This window comes from Aquarana catesbeiana, linkage group LG08 (assembly GCF_042186555.1).
Source record: "Aquarana catesbeiana isolate 2022-GZ linkage group LG08, ASM4218655v1, whole genome shotgun sequence".
Lineage (NCBI taxonomy): Eukaryota > Metazoa > Chordata > Amphibia > Anura > Ranidae > Aquarana > Aquarana catesbeiana.
In genome coordinates, this window is record NC_133331.1 from 142,129,877 (window position 1) to 142,157,254 (window position 27,378).

Sequence of the window (27,378 nt, forward strand, 5' to 3'; positions counted from 1 at the left end):
CCCTGTGTCCTGTGATGTACTCCAAGAAAAGGATTTTCCAGGCAAGCCAAAAATCACTTTTTTTTTCTTTTTCTGCCCATCCCTTCCAGAGATTTACACAGCGCTGCCAAACAGTTTAGGCAATTATTCCTCTCTTGTTGAGAAATAGTTGGGTCACCTCCCAGCCCTGGCCCTGTGAATGGTGCATATAGAAGCAGAACACTGATGACCTATTCCATTGCTCACTCGTCTCTCTTTTTGGTGCCTACTTTCCAAAAATGGGGCATTTTGAGGTTTTCACTCTGTCCTGACATTTTATTTTGTTTTTAAACGAAAGTTAGGGAAACTGTGTGGGTTTTTTTATTTTTTTTTTTTTAGTACAAAAAATTGTGCTTACTAAATGCCACCAAAAGATAGCTTGATCTGTTTCAAAAATGATATAAAATTTTATCTGGATATTGTTGAATGATGGAGTAGTTAGTCAAACTACCTCAGCACTGGAAACTGAAAAATGGCCTGGTAATGAAGGGGCATATACAGGTTGGTACTCAAAGTGGTTTAGGCTCCATGCACACTAGCCTTTTCATCTTTTTTCTACTGCTAGAAGTAAATAGGATAACACTATGTGTCCCTGTGTCCCATGCACACAATTTTAGTTTATAAGATTTTTTTTTTTTTTTTTAATAAATATTTTTGCGTTTTTTTTTTTTTTTTTTTTTTTTTTGAGCGATCACCAGCAGAAGAAAAGCTGAATGCTCTTAACTGCTGCTAAAAGCTGTCACAAAAAGAAAAAAAAAAAGTGTGGGTTTTTTGTTTTTTTGTTTTTTTAGCTTCTAGTGTGCATGGAGCTTAAATGTGACTTCCTTTTTACAAGACCATTAGGGCTCATTTATACTTGCTTCAAAACATGGCTTTGGACACACTTCCCGGGCGTATGTGGTACTCCAAAGCCTCCATCGAAGTCTATGATAAAGCTCGCTTGAAGCACCTGCAGCTTTGCATTGTTTTGGAGGTATTGAGTGGGTATGAGATATCAACACACACACACACACAGGGCATCTGCCAAGCTTCATTAAAGCACCAATTAGAGTGTTTTAGTAGCATAAAGAAGCGTGTGTTTATTTTTTTTCCTTCTGGGGAAAACGCTCCAAAAACTCTATAAATACATTTTTTTTTTTCCTGCTCTTAGACGCTGAAGCTCAAATGCTAATAGCCTAAAGTAGTGTGCATGGACACGTAGGACTATTTATCTTCTAGGAGCTTAAAAAAAAAACGCTAGTGTGCATAGAGCCTATTGCCTGATACACACTACAACTGTCAGCTCCGGTGGGAGCGGCTGTACTAACCATCTGAAGTTAGTATAGCAATCTCCCCCGCTGAGCTTTTGTGTTTTGACAGGGGGGTCCCCCCCGCCAGAACACTCCAATCGGTGCTCTCAGCCATTGGCCTGATTGGGAGTTGGTTGGTTTTTGTTTTTTTTCTAGCATGCTCAGTCAAATGGCCGACTTCTGTCGGACAGACCGACATACACATGGGCCGAATGTCTGTCTGACCTTTTTTAATTTTTTTTTTTTTTTGGGGGGGATCGGCTGATGTCTCCCGACATTCAGCCCGTGTGTATGGGGCTTTAGACCATGTTCCTGCATTTGACAGTCTAGTTAGGGGTGTGCAGGAAGTACACATTTAAACCATGATGCATAAAGTACTATTGATTTTCATATCCGATATACTCCTGAACTGGAGAGGGCCTCTTTACGTTCTGTCTATTGCAGTTTAACTATAGGACACTTTGTAGTAGCCTCTTTAGTTGACTGTCTTTAAAGGTTGGAAAATAATGAAAGTACTTCTGCTTTCCTCAGGGTAATCGGGATGAAAGTCCCAATGTGAACATGCAGCAAGCTGAATCTGATGCCCAGCGCCTCTATCAGGCTGGTGAGGGAAAGTTGGGAACCGATGAATCTTCCTTTAATCTGGTGCTGGCAAGTCGAAGCTATCCACAGCTGAAAGCGGTAGCTGAGGCTTATGCCAGGGTAAGTAGTGTAAAGTAATGGCGTCAGCATTTAGAATGTGTGGCCACAATCTAATCTTACATCTTTGTGTAATCCTTTAGACTTGACTATAGCTATATGCTTTTTGCACTGTGATTATTTCACAGTTCCAAGAAAACTGATCACCATACAAGTGTAAGATCAGGGCAGAATATTTTATGTGTATTTAAAGCAGAGTTCCACCCATTTTTAAAAGTCAGCAGCTACAAAAAGTGTAGCTGCTGACTTTTAATAATCAGAAACTCACCTGTCCCACAGTTCAGCGATGTGGGCGCACAAAGCCTCGCTCCTCTCTACAGTGCCAGCATTCTAACTGTGGGCGCCCGGCTTTGACTTCACAGCCAGGTGCGCAGTGCCCATGCGCAAGCCACTCTGCGCGCTATGAATGGACAGGCAAACTTCTGGGACCTGTCACGTGTCCCAGAAGATTGCAGGGAGGGGGAAGTGGTGATCTTCATTCCGGCGCCACAGAGCCAGAGGAAGAAGTGGGAGCTTGGTGCCCTTAAAAACTGGGTACCACGCTGTCCCGTGTCTGCATTGAGGAATCTATGTCTGTTTTTTATTGTGTTTTTCCAAGTTTATACTGATTTTTATATTATGCGATTAAGGGGCAAAATGGCTGCTGTTTATCAATTATTCCTAATTTTCATATAGAATTCAGACATATTAAAGCGGATCTCCAGGTTTCTTGTGACTTTAAGTAGTTGATTTTGACCAAGCTGGCCCAAACCAACTATTTCCTTCACTAAGTGCTGCAGTGGCTTTAAGCACTGTATGTAGCTTCAGCTACATACAGTAGACAGTGCTGGGTTCTAGCTGTGAGACAGACTTCGGTCTTAGACCAAGAAAAAAGCAGAGTCGGTCTGAGCGGCACTCAGCCATTTATAGGGAGCTTTGTACCCGTAAATGAAAACAAAGCTTCCTCTGAAAGGCTGAAGTGGGCTGATGTCACACTCTCTGACTCCACCTCTATGATTAAGGAGGAGTTACAAGCTGAGGACATTCACCTCTCTCTCCACTAGATACTAGGGTTATTTTTCAGCACTTACAATCGGACACTTACCTGTCCCAGGGTCCAGCGAAGCCCCGCTCGTCTTCCCCCTCCTCTCTGCGGCCCCGGCATTGTCACTGTGGGCGCCCGGCTGTGGCTTCACAGCCGGGCACCCACGGCGCATGCGCGAGCCGTGCGCCATGACTGGCCGAGCAATCATTTGGGACCTGTGACATGTCCCAGATGATTGCCAAGAGGGAGGGGAGAGAGGTGATCTCACTTGCAGTGCACCGGCAGGAAGTGGGCACTGGGACCCATTTTAGGGTGGAACGCCGCTTTAACCCTCTTGGGCATGGAGTTCACCAGAGCTTCACAGGTTGCCACTGGAGTCCTCTTCCACTCCTCCATGATGTCATCGCAGAGCTGGTGGATGTTTGAGACCTTGCACTCCTCCACCTTCCATTTGAGGATGCTCAATAGAGTTTTTAGGTCTGCAGACATGCTTGGCCAGTCCATCACCTTTACCCTCAACTTCTTTAGCAAGGCAGCGGTCGTCTTGGAGGTGTGTTTGGGGTTATTATCATGTTGGAATACTACCCTGTGGCTCAGTCTCTGAAGGGAGGGGATCATGCTCTGCTCCAGTATGTCACAGTACATGTTGCCATTCATGGTTCCCTCAATGAACTGTAGCTCCCCAGTGTCGGCAGCACTCATGCAGACCATAACACTCCCACCACCATGCTTGACTGTTGGCAAGACACACTTGTCTTTTTGTACTCCTCACTGCCACACATGCTTAAAACCTCGATCTGAACCAAATAAATTTATCTTGGTCTCATCAGACAACAGGACTTGGTTCCAGTATTCCATGTCCTTAGTCTGCTTGTCTTCAGCAAACTGTTTGTGGGCTTTCTTGTGCATAATCTTTAGAACAGGCTTCTTCCTTCTGGGATGACAGCCATGCAGACCAATTTGATGTAGTGTGTGGCGTATGGTCTGAGCACTGACAGGCTGATCCCCTATCCCTTCAACCTCTGCAGCAATGCTGGCAGCACTCATACGTCTGTTTCCCAAGACAACCTCTGGATATGACGCTGAGCATGTGCATTCAGCTTCTTTGGTCCACCATGGTGAGGCCTGTTCTGAGTGGAACCTGTCCTGTAAAACCACTGTATGGTCTTGGCCACTGTGCTGCAGCTCAGTTTCAGGGTCTTGGCAATCTTCTTATAGCATAGGCCATCTTTATGTAGAGCAACAATTCTTTTTTTCAGATCCTCAGTGAATTCTTTGCCATGAGGTGCCATGTTAAATTCCAGTGACCAGTATGAGAGAGTGATAGTGATAACACCAAATTTAACACGCCTGCTCCCCATTCACACCTGAGACCTTGTAACACTGAGTCACATGACACGGGGAGGAAAAATTGCGAATTGTGTCCAATTTGGACATTTTCACTTAGGGGTGTACTCACTTTTTTTTGCCAGCGGTTTAGACATTAATGGCTGTGTGTTGCGTTATTTTGAGTGGACAGAAAATTTACACTGTTATACAAGCTGTACACTCACTACTTTACATTGTAGCAAAGTGTCATTTCTTCAGTGTTGTCACATGAAAAGATATAAAATATTTACAAAAATGTGAGGAGTGTACTCACTTTTGTGAGGTACTATATGTGAGGGTTTATATCCACTTTTTTAGCTTTGCATTAATTCAGTTGTGTGGTAGTTCTAAATTGTTATAACATCATATTGTAATAAGGGGATGCCAGTTTTGTTCCCTAGTTTTCCCAGTTTCTTCACAATTGTCAGATCAGTGAATCCAATTATTAAATGTTAAGCTCAACTGTTAAGTGCTGATAAAAGAATGATTGATTGAATATAATATAATATCTGGTTTCTCCTAAGTAAAGGAATAAAAATGTATAAAACTATTTGTACAGACAATTCAGTCCTCTTTACTGAGTGAGCAGCTTTAGGATGACAAGACTAAATCTGCCATTATGTTTGTCACATTATGATTTAGATAATCCAGCCAACCATCTTATCCATTAAAGGGAGTGTATATAATCATACATATATGGTCAAATCTTGGAGATATGGCTTAATAAATACCTGTGTAATGACTACTACATACACTGACAGATATGGCCTTTGTATGACCCCAGATATCTTGCTAATATTTTTTGGCACTGCACACTGAATACTAAAGCAAGTTATCGCTTTCAAATACAAATAGTCTGGTTTTGCCCAGTATGAGCATTAGTAAGAATTATTTGGGAGGATATTGAGGTTATTTTGGCTTTACAGCCAAACAATGATATATTATGGGTGGTGCTGTGTGTATCTTGTTAGAGGGAAGGCCTGCCTTTTGGTTGTCACTAGTACAGAATGTGAAGGAAAAATCATTACTATAGGAACAACAAATGCCAAAGGGTCCATGCTGACTAGCTTTGGGCTTGTCGCTGAAAAAACTGAGATGCTTCTGCAATTATTCAAAATTAAGATAGGTACATTTTTTAGCTTTAGCATTTCCATAGACTTGAATGGGAAAGCAGAATGTGCTGGAATAGAACAAAAGGATTTCTACACAGGGTCATAAAGAGCTAACATTTCTTTCTAAAGGTGTTCTGGTTTTTGTGGAGACTTTACCTCTCTTTTGTGCCAGGTAGACAGACATAGGGAACCTTTCAAAGGCTATTTGGGAGATCAAGATTGCGTGTGAGAGCCTGAGATTATTTTTTTCCATCAACTAACATTGATTCATTATAAACCTGTTCCTTGCATTAACAGAAACTGGTATAAAATTCAAGTACTTAAAACTTTCAGTCCTCCCCAATTATTCCAAAAAATAGGATTTTTGGAATCCCTGTAAAATCCTTTGGATACAGAAATTCTTGAACTTTTGTGTTATAAGGCCACCTACAGGAGAAACCAGCACAGACTAACCCCACCCACAACCATTATGCCTCAGTTTTGTAGCAGAGTAGTACTGAGAGCCTTAAAATCACAGAAGGGAATGGAACTGTATCCCTTCATAGACTCTAGGAAAAACGATTTTTATGGTGAATACAAAAATCTGTTTTTTTATTACTCATTCATTATCATGACGTTGACAGTCGGGATGTATAAAAGCAGTCTAACAGAAGGGTGGACAACATGGCAACAAAGGCAAGCTGACTTGAGGAAAAAAAGAAATTGGGCATTGCCTGCAGCTCAAAAAGCCACCTGATACAAACGCCCAAAGGTGGCATCAGATGAAGCCTGAATTATCTCCCGATAGAACTTAGAAAATGAAAAACGGAAGATGAGGCGGTAGCTTCAAATCTGGGAAAAAAAACATTTTGACTTACCTGTAAATTCTATATCTTGGAGTACAGTGTAGGACACAGACTGAGTATTCATAGACCCTGGGTTATAGGCTTGTACTTTCAGGTGATTGGACACTGGCAAGCTTTTGAGGCCACAACCCTTGGGTGTTCCCTCTATAACACTACCCCTCTCCATGAGTCCTCCTTTTTGGTGGCAAGCAATGCAGAGCAACTCAAGAAAAGGGAGGGTGTACTGTACCCCAAGATATGGACTTTATAGGCAAATCAAAATTCCCTATAACGCAATTACACAGTACAGGACCAGTGGGCAATAACTAGGCAAAAAGAACGGTGCAAACAGGCCTGGCAACAAAGGGTCACCAGACTCTACTTCAGAGTGCTGCTGCAAGTACTTTGATAGAAAATGTATATATAGAGGACCAGAGGGCAGATTTACAAAGCTGGGCAATAGAGGTTCCGTGCAGGAATGGCTAATAAGCACCACCAACATAGAGACATAAGCGTGTAAGAGCGCAGGAGTTTTGTCCTATTTAGAGTGTAAGCTTTAGTGATAGTGGACTTGGAAGCACGATGTCCTTTGCGAGGTCCTGAGGGTAAGTATAACACGTTTTGTTTTAAAATGAAAAAAAATCACTTTTAACCTGTTCCCATCCTGTGTATAGTCAAATGACGGCCGCAAGCTGTCTCTCTTATCCTGGGCGGCCGTCCTATGACGTCCTTGGCTTCCTGGCCGCGCTGCGTCACTCGGGAGCCGATGCACGTGCCTGGTGGCCGCGATGTCCGGCAGTCACCCGCGATTGCCAATCACAGAGCAGGGACGAGGATCTGTGTGTGTAAGCACACAGATCCGCATTCTTTCAGGGGAGAGGAGACCGATCCTGTGTTCCCAGTACAGAGGAACACCGACCGGTCACCTCCCCCAGGTGGTCCCCTACCCCCACAGTTAGAATCACTCCCTAGGTAACACATTTAACCCCTTGATCGCCCCCTAGTGTTAACCCCTTCCCTGTCAGTGACTTTTTTACAGTTTTACAGTAATCAGTGCATTTTATAGCACTGTTCGGTGTGTAAATGTGAATGGTCCCAAAATGGTGTCAGATCTGTCCGCCGCAATATCACAGTCCTGAGAAAAATCGCAGATCGCTGCCATTACTGGTAAAATAAATAAATAAAAATGCCATAAATCTATTTCGTATTTTGTAGGTGCTATAACTTTTGCGCAAACCAATCCAATATACGCTTATAGCGAATTATTTTATTTATTTTTTTAATCAAAAATATGTAGAATAATACATATCGGCCTACCTGAACTGATCCCATAAATTGGGATATTTATTATAGCAAAAGGAAAAAATATAGGTTTTTTTTTTTTCACAAAATTGTCAGTTTTTTTTGTTTATAGCGCAAAAAATAAAAACCGCAGAGGTGATCAAATACCACCAAAAGAAAGCTCCATTTGTGGGGAAAAAAATGATCAAAATGTCATATGGGTACAATGTTGTATGACCGTGCAATTGTCATTCAAAGCATGACAGCGCTGAAAGCTGAAAATTGGCCTGGGCAGGAAGGGGGTGGAAATGCCCTGTATGGAAGTGGTTAAAGACTGTGCAGGGAAGATCAGCATCTGAACCCAGAGAAGGTGGAGGCTGATAAACTGGAGGTAATATAAGGCATTACCTTTAAAGTAAACTTTTGCCAGTATTGTGCATTATATTTAAAATGATCATCTCCATGAAAAAAAAAGTCTCAGCTTTTGGTATTACTTTAACCGCTTGCCGACCAGCCGTCACAGTAATACTGCGGCAGGTTGGTGCTGCTGCGCTAATCTCCGTAGCTATACGTGGGCTCTTTAAGACGCTATGGCGGGCGCACCTGCAGCGTGTCTCCGGAGTCGATGCGTGTGCCCGGTGGATGCAATGTTTGCCGGGCACCCGCAATCGCTCCTGATAGAACGAAAACAGGGATCTGTGTGTGTAAACACACAAATCCCGCTTCTGTCAGGGGAATAGACAAATCGTGTGTTCCTACTAAGTAGGAACAACAATATGTCTCCTCCCCCAGTCAGTCACATCCCCCAACACACCTAGGGAACATAGTTAACCCCTTCCCTGCCAGTGACATTTATGCATTAATCAATGGCTGTTTTTAGGTCTGATCGCTGTATAAATGTCAATGGTCCCAAAAATGTGTCCGATCTGTCCGCCGCAATGTGTCATTCCCGACAAAAAACGCAGATCACTGCCATTACTAGTAAAAAAAATAAATTAAATAAATAACATCTATTTTGTAGACGCTATAACTTTTGCGCAAATCAATCAATATACGCTTATTGCGATATGTATTCTTATACATATTTCTGGTTAAAAAAAAAAAAAAATTGACCTAAACTGCTGAAGAAAATTTTGGGTTTTTTTTTTAAAAAAATTTTTTGGGGGGATATTTATTATAGCAAAAAGTACAAAATGTATTTTTTTTTTTCTTTCAAAATTGTCGCAATTTTTTTTGTTTATAGCGCAAAAAATAAAAACCGCAGAGGTGGTCAAATACCACCAAAAGAGAGCTCTATTTGTGGGGGAAAAGGACATCGGTTTTGTTTGGGTACAACGTCGCACAACCGCGCAATTGTCAGTTAAAGCGAAGCAGTGCCATATCGCAAAAACTGCCTGGTCAGGGAGGGGGCAAATCCTTCCGGGGCTGAAGTGATTAATATAAAAAATGTATATCTCCCTTCCACCCTTCATGCCTGACTCCTAGTTAAAATGCTCATATATCCCACTTCTGGGTGTATTTATTATATATATGACAGTATAATATATATCACAGTATAAATAAACCCCTTATAGATTATCTGCTCCTTTTTGTACTATAAACGGCTAATTTTAGTTTTTTAACCCCATTATGATAGGTGATACAAAAAAAGCATGCTGCTGCAACTAAACGTTTTAGGCCTGGTTCACACCTATGCATCTTTTGGTGCTTTTTGCAGAAACGCACTACAGTTTATTTAACATGGTTTCCTGTCTTTTCATGGTTTTTCTATTCACTTACCTGACTTATGCCGATATCTAATTTCACGTCCTCCTTTAGCCGCTGTTGCGGCACCGTACATCAGTTCCGGTTTTGCATTGGCTTCTGGGAGATCTTGGTCAGCTTGGCAAGGCACTGCTCCCGTAACATTTAACATTGGCGTCTATGGAAATTCTTGATCAGCTTGGCATGGCACGGCTCCAGTAACATTGGCGTCTATGAAAAATTTTGGTCAGCTTGGCATGGCAAGCTGACCAAGATTGCACTGCACTACACATGCGCGAGATCGGCAGGTGCATGCTGGGTAGGGGGGCACTGTGGCTTCAGATTCCCCAGCGATTTGCTCTTTTTGTACTTCTTTTTCGTTTTTGTTTTGTTTTTTTTTAACCCCATTATGTTACTGGCAGATTAATCGATTATGAAAATAGTAATCGATTAATTTCATAATTGATTAGTTGTCGATTAATTGATTAGTTGTTTCAGCCCTAATAAGAACTGTGCATAAAGTGTGAAGACACATATGCAAAATTACATCACATGTGAGTAAAGTGCAATAGTGCAAACAAAAAATTCATATAGAGCTGGATTTTATCAAAGAAAGTCGCAAGGGAGAAAAGAGTGTTTGGAAATGACGATCATACACCTGATGGCATGACACCCATCATAATTAAAAATGGAGGCTTACTGGAAATCCAGTGACCCCTCTTACTCAGAGAGGTCACAGAGCGCTTGGTTGGATCTCTGATCCGCTGAGGAGGAAATCTGGACGTTCATCTCCCATGGCTGTGGATGGTATACACCATGAGGTTCACAGCAACTCCAGGATACAGGATGCAGTATTAGGAAGCCTCAATAGCAGAATGTTTAGGAGACAAAAAGACTCCACATAGTGTGATGCTGTCTTAACATCCGGTTTATTAAACCGTACACTTGCATAAAAGTCCAAGCTATGATTATGTCACAATTCACAGATCAAACAGATATAATCCTTGTGAGTTTCAAGCAGCGATTGCGCAGGTGCAGCAGTATGTGTACGTGACTATCCTGATGATCGTTTCGCCATAAATTAAGATCGCTGCTTGAAACGCACAAGGATTTTATCTGTTTGATACTGTTTAATAAACCAGATGTTGAGACAGTATCACACTATGTGGAGTCTTTTTATCTCCTAAACATTCTGCTATCAAAGCTTCCTAATACTGCATCCTGTACTTTTTACATAAGTATCTCTTCTTTCTGTTCTCAGAGTGGATTCGAGATTTTGTTCTCTAACCATATCGTTGGTTTATATTTACCACTGCATATAGATATTTAAGAATAAATTGCCTTTTTTTTTAAACTTTACATATTAACTAAATTTATACACCACACTTTTTTTTTTTTTTTTTTTTTAAGGTTATTATCTGATTAATCGATCAAAACAATCAGCCAGCTAATCGATTTATGGAAATAATCGTTAGTTATAGCCCAATTCTCTGGGATTAAAATGCCTGTGTTCACACCAGGCAAAGAAGGATTTCTAGGTATGATGGTTGATCTTTCTAGAAGCGCCTTTTCTTGCTTTTAGCAAAGTAAGAATGGAAGGCCTAGAAACCCCTCTGTCCTTTTAAGACCTGGGCTTTAACAGCCGTGCCACTAAAGCCAGAGTCTGAGAAGCAGAATAGAATAGAGGGGCCCTGACAGTAGGTTTGATCTGTTGGGAATAGGGCAGGGGTCATCTCCTAGTAGTAGACTGAATATGTCTGTGTTCCAGGTTCTTTTGTGCCAGTTTGGCACAATGAGAATTACCGGTTTCTTTTGTTTTTATTTTGTGGAGCAGGCAAAGTAAATTTTGCACTGGAGGGAAGGCATTGTTTGGGCTGAACGGAGACAAGGGAATTATTAAAGCATCCGATGCCAGTGCTAGAGGATCGTTGATCCTGGCCACAAACAGAGGTTACTTGTTGAATATGGAAGCCAGTAGGGGGCAACGAATCAAAAAACTCATGGTTCGGATCGTTCCTCGGATCAGGAGTCACGGTTCGGATCCTTTTTTGGGATCAACAAAGAAAATCTCCCCCACTGTAATATCCGCAATCTCCCCCACTGTAATAATATATTGGCAGAGTATTGGCAGGGTATTGTCAGCACATTGCAGAGTATTGTCAGCGCGAGTATTGGCAGGGTATGGCAGAGTATTGGCACTGCTACCATCTGATCTCTCCCCTCCACTGTACAGATCAGTACACAGAGGGGAGAGAGGAACCGGCGTCATGACATGACGCCGGTTTGTTTATAAGTGATCGCTCCGTCATTTGACGGAGCGATCATGTGGTAAACGGCTGCTGGGTGTACCAAGATGGCTGCCGCTCCGGAGCTAGGGCGAAGCTGCGGAGCGCATGTGTGCTGATCCGAACAGGCTGAACCGTTCGGATCACGGATCGGTGACGATCCGTTGCACCCCTAGAAGCCAGGCAATCCATGTCCAGGGTCCCCTATCTGATATAGGTTGAAGATGTCAGAGTGAGGGGCCCATTCCTTTTGGTCCAGGCAGTGATGACTGGGGTAATTCGCTTTCCATATGGCTCCTCCTGGGATGTGGACAGCAGAGATCGCTGGACAGTGTTTTAGTGAACACTCTCTCCACTGGATAGAGCTTGGCAATGATTTTTGGAGCGACCTCTTCCCCTGGAGAAAGGAGCCTGGTGCTTTTGCGCTCTGAACCCTGATGGCTGTATTAAAGCTGTTTGTTTTTCTAAAAAATTGTGACATAGCTGCAAAAAACTCTGCCTCAGTCTGATAGCCCTCTTATTGCATGATGGACATAGAGCTAGAATCAAACGCAGAGACCTGTGTTAAAAATCGGCTCCTGCTCTGGGACAAGAGACGCCTCGTCACTATGTAACTGGGTGTTGTGCAGAGCTTCAGCAGAATGAATGTTTGCCTGCACTTTTGCTGGGGATTGCTTTCAGCTTGTTTCTGCCATTGCAACGTGTGGCGATAATTTCCTGTAGGGTACAGAAAACAGGTATTCGCAGAGTAGGATGCTGAAAACGGGTAAGTGTGTCCAGGAAGAGTATTCAGCAACCCGGATGCAGGCTGTCCCGTTGTGAAGACCTGACGTCAAAAAATCCTGAGTATCTTTTATAAAGTTCTATAGATGGGAATGGCAGTAAAGTGTGTAACACCTGGTCGTCTGGCTAAAACTTGAGCTCTTAGTGGTTGAATTTTAGCACGTTTAAAATGTTTACCCTATAAGTGAATGCATTCCAAAAACACGGTCTTTTACTGTAATTGTAAGATACAGGGTGACCCTGTCTACGTCACTGGCCCTATATAGGGTCCAGGCTTTGCTTGAGCAGTAACTCTAGAGGGGTTTTTAGGGTTTTGGTCTAATAGCGATGGACCACGGTCCTGGACCTTGTATAGCACCTTATGGAGTGGAGTATTCCCCAGGTACTACCGAAGATCCAGATGCTTCACTGAAGAGTTGATTGAAGAATCCAAATAGAGTAGTTAATATAAGAGTGATTTCTTCTTATGGGAGATGAGGTCCATCACCTTGAGGCACTAGCAAATAATGGAGTGGGATGGGGTTATAGGTGAGGAACAACCATATAACCCAGGGTCTGTGAATTAAAATAAATTTAAAAAAATCCCTGAGCTACTAAATATCACAAATGATGGAAAATATATCACACCATAGAGGGATAAGTAGAGCTACTTCCACCTATATGTGCAATCGCTATATACATAAAAAAACAAAAATCCGGTAAAAGAGTTCAAGGTCTATGAATACTCCAACGTGTGTCCTGTACTGTACCGATTAGGATAATTTTCTTGATGCGGATATGACCAAAAAGCTCACTGTTCTAGTAGAATGATCCTTGACAAAGGGTGGAACCTGATCTTTGAGACCCGAAGCTTGAATGATTGTCTACCTGAGCCCGATCTTGAGGCATGAGCCATTGCAGGGCCGAGTTGCACATCTATGAACACACATAGCCCAGCTCAGAAGTGAGCCCACACAAGTGCTCCTATAGCAAGCTGCTTGCTGTCGGGGCATTAGGAGGGGAGGAAGACCTGAGAGCGCCAACAGGGGACTTCAGCAAGAGAAGGTTTGGGGCTGCTCTGTGCAGTACCATTGCACTGAGCAGGTAAGTGTAACATGTTTGTTATCTAAATAAAAAAAATGACAAACTTTAAACTGATCAAAAAAAGGAAAAAATGCAAATTGTTGCCAAATAAATGTGTCCATATCAGAAATGTAAAAAATGATCTGAGCCATAGGGGGTGTACACATGTAAAAGAAAATTTTCTCCATTCAGTCAACTGGAGCCAGACAGATAATTTAACAATATACAGTCAGGTCCATAAGTATTGAGACATCAACACAATTCTAATCTTTTTGGCTCTATACACCACCACAATGGATTTGAAATGAAACAAACGAGATGTGCTTTAACTGCAGACTTTCAGCTTTAATTGAGGATATTTACATCCAAATCAGGTGAACGGTGTAGGAATTACAACAGTTTGTATATGTGCCTCCAACTTTTTAAGGAACCAAAAGGGGACAATTGGCTGCTCAGCTGTTCCATGGCCAGGTGTGTGTTATTTCCTCATTATCCCATTTACAATGAGCAGATAAAAGGTCCAGTGTTCATTTCAAGTGTGCTATTTGCATTTGGAACCTGTTGCTGTCAACTCTCAATATGAGATCCAAAGAGTTTGCACTATCAGTGAAGAAAGCCATCATTAGGCTGAAAAAACAAACCTATCGGAGAGATCGCAAAAACATTAGGTGTGGCCAAATCAGCTGTTTGGAACATCCTTAAAAAGAAAACGCACCGGTGAGCTCAGCAACACCAAAAGACCCAGAAGACCACGGAAAACAACTGTGGTGACCGAAGAATTCTTTCCCTGGTGAAGAAAACACCCTTCACAACAGTTGGCCAGATCAAGAATACTCTCCAGGAGGTAGGTGTATGTGTGTCAAAGTCAACAATCAAGAGAAGACTTCACCAGAGTGAATACAGAGGGTTCACCACAAGATGTAAACCATTGGTGAGCCTCAAAAACAGGAAGGCCAGATTAGAGTTTGCCAAACAATATCTAAAAAAGCCTTTACAGTTCTGGAACAACATCCTATGGACAGATGAGACCAAGATCAACTTGTACCAGAGTGATGGGAAGAGAAGAGTATGGAGAAGGAAAGGAACTGCTCATGATCCAAAACATACCACCTCATCAGTGAAGCATGGTGGTGGTAGTGTCATGGCGTAGGCATGTATGGCTGTCAATGGAACTGGTTCTCTTGTATTTATTGATTTGACTGCTGACAAAAGCAGCAGGATGAATTCTGAAGTGTTTTGGGCAATATTATCTGCTCATATTCAGCAAAATGCTTCAGAACTTATTGAACGGCTCTTTACAGTGCAGATGGGCAATGATCCGAAGCATACTGCGAAAGCAACCAAAGAGTTTTTTAGGGGAAGAAGGGGAATGTTATGCAATGGCCAAGTCAATCACCTGACCTGAATCTGATTGAGCATGCATTTCACTTGCTGAAGACAAAACTGAAGGGAAAATGCCCCAAGAACAAGCAGGAACTGAAGACAGTTACAGTAGAGGCCTGGCAGAGCATCACCAGGGATGAAACCCAGTGTCTGGTGATGTCTATGCGTTCCAGACTTCAGGCTGTAATTGACTACAAAGGATTGGCAACCAAGTATTAAAAAGTGAAAGTTTGATGGATGATTGTTAATCTGTCCCATTACTTTTGGTCCCTTAAAAAGTGGGAGGCACATATACAAACTGTTGTAATTCCTACACTGTTCACCTGATTTGGATGTAAATTCCCTCAAATTAAAGCTGAAAGTCTGCAGTTAAAGCACATCTTGTTCGTTTCATTTCAAATCCATTGTGGTGGTGTATAGAGCCAAAAAGATTAGAATTGTGTTGATGTCCCAATATTTATGGACCTGACTGTATGTTGTGGTTGGGGTGAAAAGGCAAAGGAGGAAGTCCTGACACTTAGCACCAACATGTCACTATGCAAAACAAGAGTTCTTTGCCAGCTAAGCCCTCCAGTTCAGAATCTCTCCTTGCAGAGGTGAAGGCTTCAAGAAACATCACCATGGGTGGGGAGTACAGAGAGAAATGTCTCTAATGGGTTAGAATGACCATTTCTAAAGCACAGTCATATGGGAATGGATGGGGAAGCTACATGGGAGACCCCCTTTACAAAGGTCTTAAAGAGTGAGAGGCCATGAGGCTCTTAAACTGAAGAGAAAGGGCAAAAACCTGACCTGACAGTGCTGAGAAATGCCTGGCGTGGAAGCCCTGACCCACACCAAGTGATGTAAGTCTTCCACATCTGATAACCCTCTGGTTGAATGGAAAAATAAAAACACGTATACCCTGCTTAACCACTTGCCGGCCGCCCTATTACAAAATGACGGCGGCAAAGTGGTTTGACATATCTGACCGGACGTGATCAGGATATCGAGCCGCTGTGCGCCCTCCGGGGGCGCGCATTGCGGCGATCGTTGTTGCGGGGTGTCAGTCTGACGCCCTGCAACACCGATCTAGGTAAAGAGTGTCTGACGGAGACTCTTTACCACGTGATCAGCCGTGTCCAATCACGGCTGATCACGATGTAAATAGGAAGAGCCGGTGATCGGCTTTTCCTCACTCGCGTCTGACAGATGCGAGTAGAGGAGAGCCGATTGGCTGCTCTCCTGACGGGGGGGTCTGTGCTGATTGTTTATCAGCACAGGACCACCAAGGAAGCCGCACAGGACCACCAGGATGGGCCACCACATGGACCACCAGGTATGCCCCCTAGACCACCAGGGAAATGCCAATCTGTGCCCAGGCAGCTGCCAATCTGTGCCCAGGCAGCTGCCAATCTATGCCCACTCCAATGCCTACCACTGCCAGTGCCACCAGGGATGCCTATCAGTGCCGTGTATCAGTGCCGCCTTTCAGTGCCCGGTGTCTCCTATCAGTGCCAACCAGTGCCACCCATGAGTGCCAATCAGTGCCCATCGTCAGTGCCCGCTCATTGGTGCCACCTCATCGGTGCCACCATATCAGTGCCTGTCAGTGCCGCCTTATCAGTGAAAGAGAAAACTTACTTATTTACAAATTTTTTTTAACAGAAAAAAAAGCAAAACTTTTATTTTTTTTCAAAATTTTCGGTCTTTTTTTGTTTAGCAAAAGATGAAAAACCGCAGAGGTGATCAAATACCACCAAAAGAAAGCACTGTTTGTGGGAACAAAATGATAAAAATTTAGTTTGGGTACAGTGTAGCATGACCGCTGAATTGTCATTCAAACTGCGACAGCGCTGAAAGCTGAAAATTGGTCTCGGCAGGAGGGTGTATAAGTGCCCTGTATTGAAGTGGTTAAATCCTTCAGGTCATTTGCACAGGAAGAGCAATTTCAACCCTCTACCCTAATACTTGCTAGATAGAGCAATGAAGGCTTAAAAAAAAAAAGCTAAGGGTTAGGACCCAAAAATTAAACTGTCCAGATGTTCTACAATATCAAGATAATGAGGAAGCAACAGGCACACAACTCTGCCCACGGTAACATAAAGGAGATCTGTATGGGCGTCTGTGCTCCTTTCCCTCTTTAGAACTGCATCATTCTGTGCCTTCACTTTTTAGAACCGCATCATCAAGTGCAGCTAGGGAGAAGGGAGGATAAATGAGAAATGGAAATTTTAACATTTGTGGTAAACCTTTAGCAAAAGGTAAAGAGAGGGCTTCCCCCATGTGGCCAACCTTCAAGTTCTTATTGTAAAAAGTCCAGAATAAAATTTTTATTGTTGCACACAAAATAGCCGGTCAGCTACTGTAGCAAATAGCATATTTCTGTATTCTTGGTTCTAGAGCAGTGGTTCTCAACTCCAGTCCTCAGGACCCACTAACAGGCCAGATTTTAAGTATTACCTTGGGGGAGATTCAGACTAGAATTCTGCAATCACTGAGCAGCAAATTATATCAGCTGTGATGTATTTCAGTTACCTTGCAAACCTGGCCTGTTAGGGGGTCCTGAGGACTGGAGTTGAGAACCACTGTTCTAGAGGAAACCTCAATGCAGCATAGGCCTGCTATGTGCTTGCATTGGTAAGTTGTAGAGACTTGTCTTTTCATGTGATTGCCCTTCCATGTGCTCCTTGCTGTGAAGGCCAGTTATAGGTGGGGACAGGGGCCATTTGGTTGTTACAGGGTTATTCTTTACTGGCTAATGTGTTGTTTTTTTGGCCAGTGCCCATTGCACCTGTAGGTGACCATATAATCCCTGTGAGAGTGAAGAGGTGTTGGCTGGACTTGGGATATAAAGTGTATGTAAATCCTAACCATGAATTTCCCTTTCAAAATTATGAAAATTATAAGCTGCACTTAGCTCTTCTGAGTTTTATTTGTAAAAAAAAAAGACAGCATACATTGATGTCTCCCCCTAAAACCAACCTTACTTGATGTGTTTCACAAGGATATGGGATTTACGACAGTGGTGAAACGCATCAACGAAAGTTGGATTTGGGGGTAGATATCAATGTATGCAGTCCTTTTTTTGACACGTTAAACACAGAAAAAGCTAAGTTCAGGAATACGGCTTATTTTTTTATTTTTTATACTTTTGACTGAGAATGGGGATGGGCTGCGGTAGCCAGCACCTAGGGGGGTTTGTGTAGGATGAAAGGAGCAAGTCTGGAGCAGAGCCATGGGTTTGAATGAATGTCTCCTATTTTTTTCTCTTTTGGTCTGTTAAGTATACCATTGAAAGCATTTGATTAGATTTGTTCAAGTGCAAATTTCCTGTACTTTCTGCCTCTGGACCGATATCCGTTCTATTCCTGCTGTCTCTGTGGACTATAGCATATCTCCCCTTGTTGTTGAGAAGAGAGGGAGGTGTTTTATGTAATTCAGCACACTCCCTATCCTAGGGTGATAATGCTGCTTAAGATTGCCACCTTAGAAAAGGAAGTGTTAATGGCAGGATTACCAAGTTGAAATAAAAGGACGAGGAGAACCACATCTGGTAATGGGTAAGCTGTTTTTGGGTTTAGATACCCTTTAAACCATGGATATGGAATACGTAACCGAACCTGGAAGGATGTTTTCTTTACTTTTTAATACAGGAATTTTATTTCATAATTTCAAAAAAAGACTTGCTTGTAAAAAGGTTAATGGTTATTGTGTGACACTGTTAATACATTTTCCTTTTGGTCATTTATAGATTTCAAAGCGAGACTTGCTTAGTGTGATCGGCCGTGAATTTTCTGGCTACATAGAAGATGGATTAAAGGCAATCTGTAAGTATGAGCTCATTGTCTGAAAACTGACACAATAAAACAATGACAAAGTGTTTTAACAGTAGTAGATATCACACAGATTGTATTAATGGGACAGGTAGTCAAAGCACTTTTCCTAGTTCTCAATAAAATTTTGCCATTATGGTCTATATCGCATGTTCAAGGTGAACTGATACTATGAGAAATGTCTTTCTTTATTTTACAGTGCTTTGTGCTATAAACCGTCCAGCCTATTTTGCAGAAAGACTTTACAAGGCCATGAAGGGAGCTGGTACAAATGATTCCACTTTGATACGAGTTGTGGTTACTCGCAGTGAGGTACAGTGTTCTTGTTCCATACAGTGGAATGCTTTGTATTTTGGGGATCATAAACGTTTAAATGACAAACTGGGATGGGAAAAAAAACCTGCATTCCAATGATGTATATAAAATGCTTAGTAATACGGTAATGATAAAGTGGTTGTAAACCTCAGACATGAACAAAGCATATCCCTCTTTAGTGCCTACTTGTCTCAATCCAGAGCACTAGGTGTCATTTCTGTTTGCTGCTCGGTTCCTCTGCTATTGGCATGAGTCATTTCTTACAAGTTTTCCTGACACCAAGAAAAAAAAAAAGGGTGACAGGAGGGATCTCCAGCACACAGCCTGTAACTGACCGCTTTAGTTCTGTTCCTGTGTGTAGGAGGGGGGTGTCCCCTCCAATTAACTCTCGGAGACCTCCTCACTACGCCCTCGTTTTCTGACAGCTCAGACAAGCTTTTTAAATTCTGGACTTTGAACAGATGACAAGAAGACCGCAGATAAACAGGTACAACATATGTAGGAGGATTTGTTTTCTCTCCGTGTATCACCTGAGGCTAATCACTTCACTGGTATATCTAAGGGTTTACAACCACTTTAAATTCACAATTGTATATCATGAATTGGCTTATAATTCAAGACTGAAAAGTCCTAGCTACAGAACTTTAACACCTTCCCGCCCGACCTAAAACAGATTAACATGCTATGTCGTCCTCTATGAAGGGGGCACGCGATCTGTCACCGGCTGTGTCCACCGAACACAGCCGATGACTGACTGATCAGTGTACCATCTGTCTTGCTGCTGGTATCATGTGAACAATCACATGACCGTTGTAAACTGGATGGCTTCCTTTCATGACATCCATTGTGTATAATTGTGTTGCTAGCTGTGATTGGTCAGTGTGATCACATGGTACTTACAGGGCCAATCACAGCCCATCTGTACCATGTGATTAGCTCTGGCCAGTCTCAGCTAATCAAAACAAAAAATAATTTTCATTTAGTAAAATGCTTGCCTTATAGCAATGAAATTCACTGCTATAAGAAAGCCTAATGTGTGAAAAAAAAACAAAAAAAAACCTGATCACTTCCCCTAAGTAGTACAATGTTACCATTTTAAAGTTATTATGCTCTGGTCAGTGTTTTAAAAAAAAAAAAAAGTTCATACTGTCACCAGTCAGTGTTCCAGATCACCGCCACACCAGTTATATGATGACCCTGTACTGGTGACAGTATGTCAAAAAAAAAAGTTTATTTTCCAAAACATGACAAAAAATTACAATTTCAAAAAACTCACCATGCCTCTTACTAAATACAGTAAAACCTTGGTTTGAGAGCATTTTGCAAGACAAGCAGCTTTTTTTTTCCCAAAAATTATGTCTTGATATACAAGTAGCGTCATGTCACAAATGAATAAAAGAGAAGAGAGGCGCCTCTAAGTGTAGCAATATGGTTACATTTATTGAAGGTACAACATTTAGCAACTCACATGGTTGTTTAAAACAGGCACATCTAAGTATGCAGGTATCCGTGGTAAAACTGACCACATAGATCAGGGGTGTCCAAACTTTTTTCAAAGAGGGCCAGATTTGATGAAGTGAACATGCATGAGGACTGACCATTTTGCCTGACATTCTTTGAACCATTAAAATTCGGTCTAAGTGTGTTCTTTCGAGAACTAATACACTGCTCAACAAGAATTCTCTTGCCTTTGTGGCTGTGTGAGAGTAAAGAGATGAGCTTGGGTGTGTTATTTGGATATACCGTATTTATTGGCGTATAACATGCACCTTCACTTTAAGAGGGAAGTTTCAGGAAAAAACTTAAATTTTAAATAAAGAACTGTGAAGCCAAAAAAAAGGTCAGTGCCCATCTGCAACCTCACAAGTGCCATGAATGCAGCCCCACCATTGCCATGAATGCCCTTGCCCCCTCCAAGGCAGCCAGCATATATATCTTTTGTGGCCCCGGCACTGGGGGGGCCACAAAAGATGTATATGTCCAAATAACCAGACTGGCCGTTCAAAACCAGCTGCGATTGGCCTGCAGGCCAGACTTTGGACATGCCTGACATAGATCATCCTCGGCACCGCCATTGATGTCATCCCTTTCATGCTGTGCTCCACGAGCGCTTCAAGCCTCGCTTTCAGATCGCTTTACTGCAGGGTAGTCTTCCCGTTCACAATTGCAGACTGGCAGTGGTGAGAGCCAGTGGTGCGGAGGATGGTTTATGTGGACAGCTTTACCCCGGATGCCTGCATAATTAGATGCACATGTTTTCATCATCAACTATGTGAGTTGTTAAATATTGTACCTTCATTAAATGTAACCATATTGCTACACTTAGAGGCGCCTCTCTTCTCTTTTATACTCTGGAGCTCCTGCTGGATTTTGCCTCTAATCCCCATGTGGAGGCTTCCATTTGTGGATGGACATTTTATGGTTACACAACCTATTACATTGCTATAATCTTTTTATATGGATTATAAACTGAAAGACCTATAAATAAATGGTTGTGGAACGAGTCTACTTTCTAAAATGGGTCATTTTGGGGATATTTGTACTGTCCTGGTGTTTTCAGGTCTCAAAGAAATTAGGCTGTCAGTACATCAGGATTGTTTAATTTTTAGATATATCCCATAGTTTGTGGACTCTATAACTTTCCTACAGACTAATATACACTGATTTGGGTTATTTTCACCAAAGAAATGTAGCAGAATGCATTTTGACCTAAATGTATGAAGAAAGATTTATTTGCAAATTTTAAAACAAAGAAAAATGTGTGTGTTTGTTTTTATTTTTTAATTTTTTTTTTTTCATTTATTTAGCAAAAAATTAACCCAGTGGTGATTTTTACCACTTCAGCCCCGGAAGAATTTGCCCCCTTAACTGCTTGCCGAGCAGCCACTGTTGTTATACGGCGGCAGGTCGGCTCTCCTGCGCAAAACATCGTAGCTGTACGGTGGCTCGCTCAGGCGCGATGACGGGCGCTCGTCGCTGGCGGCTTGTGCCCTCGGGTCGGGTGTGGACTCTGTCTGCCGGTGACCCGCGATTGCCTATTACAGAGGCAGAACGGGAAACTGCTTTTGTAAACAAGGCGATTTCCTGTTCTGACAGGGACATGTCTGAGATTTACTGTTCCCACTGATCAGGAACAGTGATTTCTGTCATGTCCCAGGCATTCCATCCCCCCCTACAGTTAGAACACATATGGGGGAACACAGTTAACCCCTTGATCGCTCCACTCCAACCCCTTCCAGTGACATTTACACAGTAATCGGTGGCTATTTATAGCATCGATCGCTGTACAAATGTCACTGGTCCCAAAAAGTGTCAAAAGTGTCCAATCTGTCTGCAGTCCTGCTAAAAATTGCAGATCACCGCCATTACTAGTAAAAAAAAAAAAAAAAAAATAATAAAAATGCAATAAATCTCCTGTTTTGTAGATGCTATAACTTTTGTGCAAACCAATCAATATATGCCTATTGTGATTTTATTTTTTTTTTAATCAAAAATATGTAGAAGAATATATATCGGCCTAAACTGATGAATTAATTTTTTTTTAATGTTTCTTTTTTTAAATATGCATTATAGCAAAAAGTAAAAAAAAAAAATTGTGGCTGTTTGTTTATAGCACAATTAATAACCGCAGAGGTGATCAAATACCACAAAAAAAGCTCTATTTGTGGGAAAAAAAAAAAAAAAAAAAAAAAGGACATCAATTTTGTTTGGGTAAAACATCGCACGCATGCACAATTGTCAGTTAAAGCGACGCAGTGCCTTATCACAAAAAATGGCCTGGTCATTAAGGGGGCAAATCCCTCTGGGGCTGAAGTGGTTAATGACCAGGCCATTTTTTTTGCGATAAGGCACTGCGTTACTTTAACGGACAATTGCGCGGTCGTGTGACACTGTACCAAAACAAAATTTATGTCGTCCCCCCCCGCAAATAGATCACCTCTGCGGTTTTTATTTTTTGCGCTTAAAACAAAGAGCGACAATTTTGGAAGAATTTTTTTTATATACTTTTTGCTATAATACATATCCAAAAAAAATATCTAAAAAAATTCTTCATCAGTTTAGGCCGATTATATATTTTACATATTTTTGATTAAAAAAAAAAAAATCGCAATAGGCATATATTGATTGGTTTGCGCAAAAGTTATCACGTCTACAAACTATGGGATAGATTTAGGACTTTTTGCTTTTTATTGATTTTACTAGTAATGGCGGCGATCTGCGATTTTTAGCGGGACTGTGACATTGAGGCGGACAAATCTGATCCCAAATGACACTTTATGGGGACCAGTGACATTATTACATTGTTCAGTGCTATAAAATGCACTGATCAATGTAAAAATGACACTGGCAGGGAAGGGGTTAACACTAGCAGGCGATCAAGGGGTTAACACTGTTCCCTAGGTCTGTCCTAACTGTAGGGGGGATGGGCTGCCAGGGACATGAGAGATCACTGTTCCCGATGACTGGGAACAGAAGATCTGACATGTCACCTTGTTTACAAAGGCAGATCCCCATTCTGCCTCTGTACTAGGCGATCGCTGGTCGCTGGCGGACACAGAGTACGCCCGACCCGCATGCCTCCGTCAGCACATGCCCATCCGAGCCGCCGTACAGCTATAGCGTTTTGCGCAGGAGAGCCAACCTGCTGCCGTATAACGACGACGGCTGGTCGGCAAGTAGTTGAATACCACCAAAAGAAAGAAAGCTCTAGTTGTGTGAACAAAATAATAAAACATTTAGTTTGGATACAGTGTTGCATGACTGCACAATTGTCATTCAAAGTGCAACAGATGAAAATTGGCCTGGGCAGGAAGGGGGTGGAAGTGCTCGGTATTGAAGTGGTTTGTTTGTCTGAGCCCAAGCCTTCGTACCCATGCTTTATTATAATGCACCTTGCATCTGTTTCTGCCATTTATTTTGAATGGCTTCTCAACACTGTAAAGCATTCCTTATATTGCAGCCCACAATGACACTACGAAGTGCTGCCAATACAAATGGTGCAGGTGCGGAGTGGTATTTTTGGTCTTGCATTGTGTTGGCAGCCCTTTCAAATTAATGAACTGCCTTGATGCAAAGCAGCAATCTGGAAAGATGTGAATGGTGCTGTCTAACATTTTCTGCCCTGTCAGAAGTTGAACCTGTTATGTCCCTAAATGCTGCTCCTGCTATGGTCCCTTAACTGTTTTACATGTCTATGAAGTGAGAGCAGTGCTGGTCAGTTTGGTAAGTAGCTTTGGCGTGTTTCCATGTTTTTAAGTCCCAAACCTATCATCAGATATTGGTGAGGGCTTGAGCACACACAGTAGATGTTTGGTCATGAAACGGTCACATTTTTAGGTGTAAAGCTTACTGCTGAAGCCACCTTGTAGGTAAGAACAGCAAATGCTCTCTCTACAAATGTATGACAGCAGTTTTGTGCAAATCCAACATGTCTTTCTGCACTCTCCTGTTTGTGATGAGGTGTAAAAAAAAAAGGCCCAGACACCTTAGTGGTAGCTAGGGAAAGCTTTTGGGGAGATCTGTGGTAAAAAAATCATTTAAAAATCTGTTGCCCTTATCCAATTCATATGTGCTGTATATCAGCAGGAAGTCTTCAGACCTACTCAATACTCTGAGCCCTAGAGGCTTGGGAGTTTCTGTTGTCATTGTGATTTTAAAGAGTGTAAACACAGTTGATTGATAATAAATGGCTTCAGCCAAACATGAACCATGAGTGAAAGAAAAGTTTTTTGTGTTATCATTCATATTCTCTGAAAAATGGCCAAGAAATCATACATTCTGCCAGGGTATGTAAAGTTATGAGCACAACTGAAAGTCTGATCTTAGCCGTGTGAACCTAGCTCGTAAAGCTTTGCCTTGGACTCTCATTATATTTTGTCCTAATTGATTGTAAAACGTTAAATATATATATATATATATATATATATATATATATATATATATATATATATATATATATATATATATATATATATATATATAATATAATATAATTTTTTTTTTTTTTTCTTATAATTCACTTACCCAGTTTTTACTATTTCAGATTGATCTTGTACAGATCAAGCAAGTTTTTGCACAGATGTACCAAAAGAGTCTTGCCTCCATGATTCAGAGTGATACAAGTGGAGACTACAGACGTCTGCTGATAGCAATCACTGGCCAGTAGGATCCACGCTATGAACGCAGGATGATTTGGAATGCTTTATATATGGAAGTTCAAGAAATATCTTGTCTACTGCTGGATCTGAAAAGTGTCAATATATAGCAGTTGGGTCACTGTGGCCCTTTGTGGTGTATTTAAAAAACAATCAAAAACAAAACACATATGCCTTATCCAAAAGTCTTGTTGTAAGTTTTTCACATTAGAATTTTTAGAATGACAAAATCTGTCTCTTCAATAAATAGAGTTCATTGTCTTTTTAAGCCATACTGGCCAATATGGCTAGAGTTGTCCCATGTATCTTATGTCCCTTTGGGAAAGCCATTGTACTTCTATATAACAGTGATGACCTATGTGTGTAGTACTCTTATTCACTGCAATGTTAAATGCACATATAGCATGAATAAATATATATTTTCTAATGAGACTTCCTTGTGCTTGGCTGTATTTATCATTTGATGTATGGATACACTTGCTGAATTTCATCTCTTTGCAACATTATGTGGGAGAGTTGAAGCTTCCAAGTAAACTTCACGTTTCATACTGATATGGGGTCTAACACACTGCTGTTATGTAATTGTTATGTGTCAATCTAGAAATATGGATGGATGCTAAGTGCTTACTTGCCTTTGAAAGTGGAAAAACCCAGGGCTGTCCTATTCATCCATCCTTAACTATTGGAGAGTATCTGACCTGAAACAAGCATGGATGTTTATATACACTCACTGGCCACTTTATTAGGTACACCTTGCTAGTACCAAGTTGGATCCCCTTTTGCCAGATGGCATCATCATAGATTTGTCGGCTGCACATCCATGATGCGAATCTCTCATTCCACCACATCCCAAAAGTGCTCTATTAGAATGAGATCTGGTCACTGTGGAGGCCATTGAAGTACAGGGAACTCATTGTCATGTTCAAGAAACCAGTTTGAGATGATTTGAGCTTTGACATGGAGCATTCTCCTGCTGGAAGTAGCCATCAGAAGATGGGGACTCTAGTAATAAAGGAATGGACATGGTCAGCAACAATACTCAGGAAGGCTGTGGCGTTGAAACAATGCTCAATTGGTACTAAGGGGCACAAAGTGTGGCAAGAAAATATCCCTCACACTATTGCACCATCAGCCTGAACCATTCATACAAAGCAGGATGGATCTATGCTTTCATGTTTACACCAAATTCTGACCCTACCAGCTGAATTTGAGACTCATCAGACCAGGCAATGTTTTTTCCAATCTTCTATTGTCCAATTTTGGTGAGCCTGTGCAAATTGTAGCCTCAGTTTCCTGTTCTTAGGTGACAGGAGTGGCACCCGATGTGGTCTTCTGCTGCTGTAGCCCATCTGCTTCAAGGTTCAATGTGCTGTGCATTTAGAGATGGTATTCTGCATACCTTAGTTCTAACGAGTGATTATTTGAGCTACTGTTGCCTTTCTATCATTCCAAATCAGTCTGCCTATTCTCCTCTGACATGAACAGGGCATTTTCGTCCACACAACTGCCACTGGATATTTTCTGTTTTTCGGACCATTCTCTGTAAACCCTAGAGATGGTTGTGTGTGAATCCCAGTAGTTTTTGAAATACTCAGACCAGCCCGTCTGGCACCAACAACCATGTAACGTTCAAAGTCACTTAAATCCCCTTTCTTCCCCATTCTGATGCTCGGTTTGAACTTCAAGTTGTGTTCACCACGTCTAGATACCTAAATGCATTGAGTTGCCATGTGATTAGCAATTTGTGTTACCAAGCAACTGAACAGGTGTACCTAATATAGTGGCTGGTGAGTGTATGTTTAACCACTTGTTGACCTGCTCAAGCAGATATACTGTGAAAGGTCAGCTTTCCTGTGCAAGCTGATGTACCTGTACATCAGTCTGTAAGAGCAAGATAGCGGGTCTGCCGGCGGCCCATGACCACGGCGAGGAGAGGCAGAACAGGGAACTGCCTGTGTAAACAAGGCATTTTCCCATTCTGCCTAATGACATGACAGGGATCTACTGTCCCCAGTGATCAGGAACAGTGATCTGTCATGTTTCAGTAAGCCCATCCCCCCCCCCCCCCTTCAGTTAGAACATGCTGAGGGAACACTCTTAACCCCTTGATCGCCCCCTGGTGTTAACCCCTTCCCTGCCAGTGTCATTTTTACATTGATCAGTGCATTTTTATAGCACTGATCAATGTAATAATGTTACTGGTCCCCAAAAAGCGTGTAATT

General features: G+C 41.9%; 1 protein-coding gene across 2 annotated transcripts in view; it reads left to right on the top strand.

Moving 5' to 3' along the window:
* Positions 1–25,588, top strand: part of ANXA7 (annexin A7) — a 92,746-nt gene extending 67,158 nt beyond the window's left edge. For both annotated transcript variants that reach the window (XM_073596499.1, XM_073596500.1), the window contains 4 exons: positions 1,839–2,009; positions 18,605–18,680; positions 18,886–18,998; positions 25,045–25,588. In XM_073596499.1, coding sequence (XP_073452600.1) covers positions 1,839–2,009; positions 18,605–18,680; positions 18,886–18,998; positions 25,045–25,167 — 483 coding nt within the window. In that variant the 3' untranslated portion in view covers positions 25,168–25,588. The remainder of the gene's footprint in view (positions 1–1,838; positions 2,010–18,604; positions 18,681–18,885; positions 18,999–25,044) is intronic.
* The last annotated feature ends 1,790 nt before the right edge of the window (positions 25,589–27,378 follow it).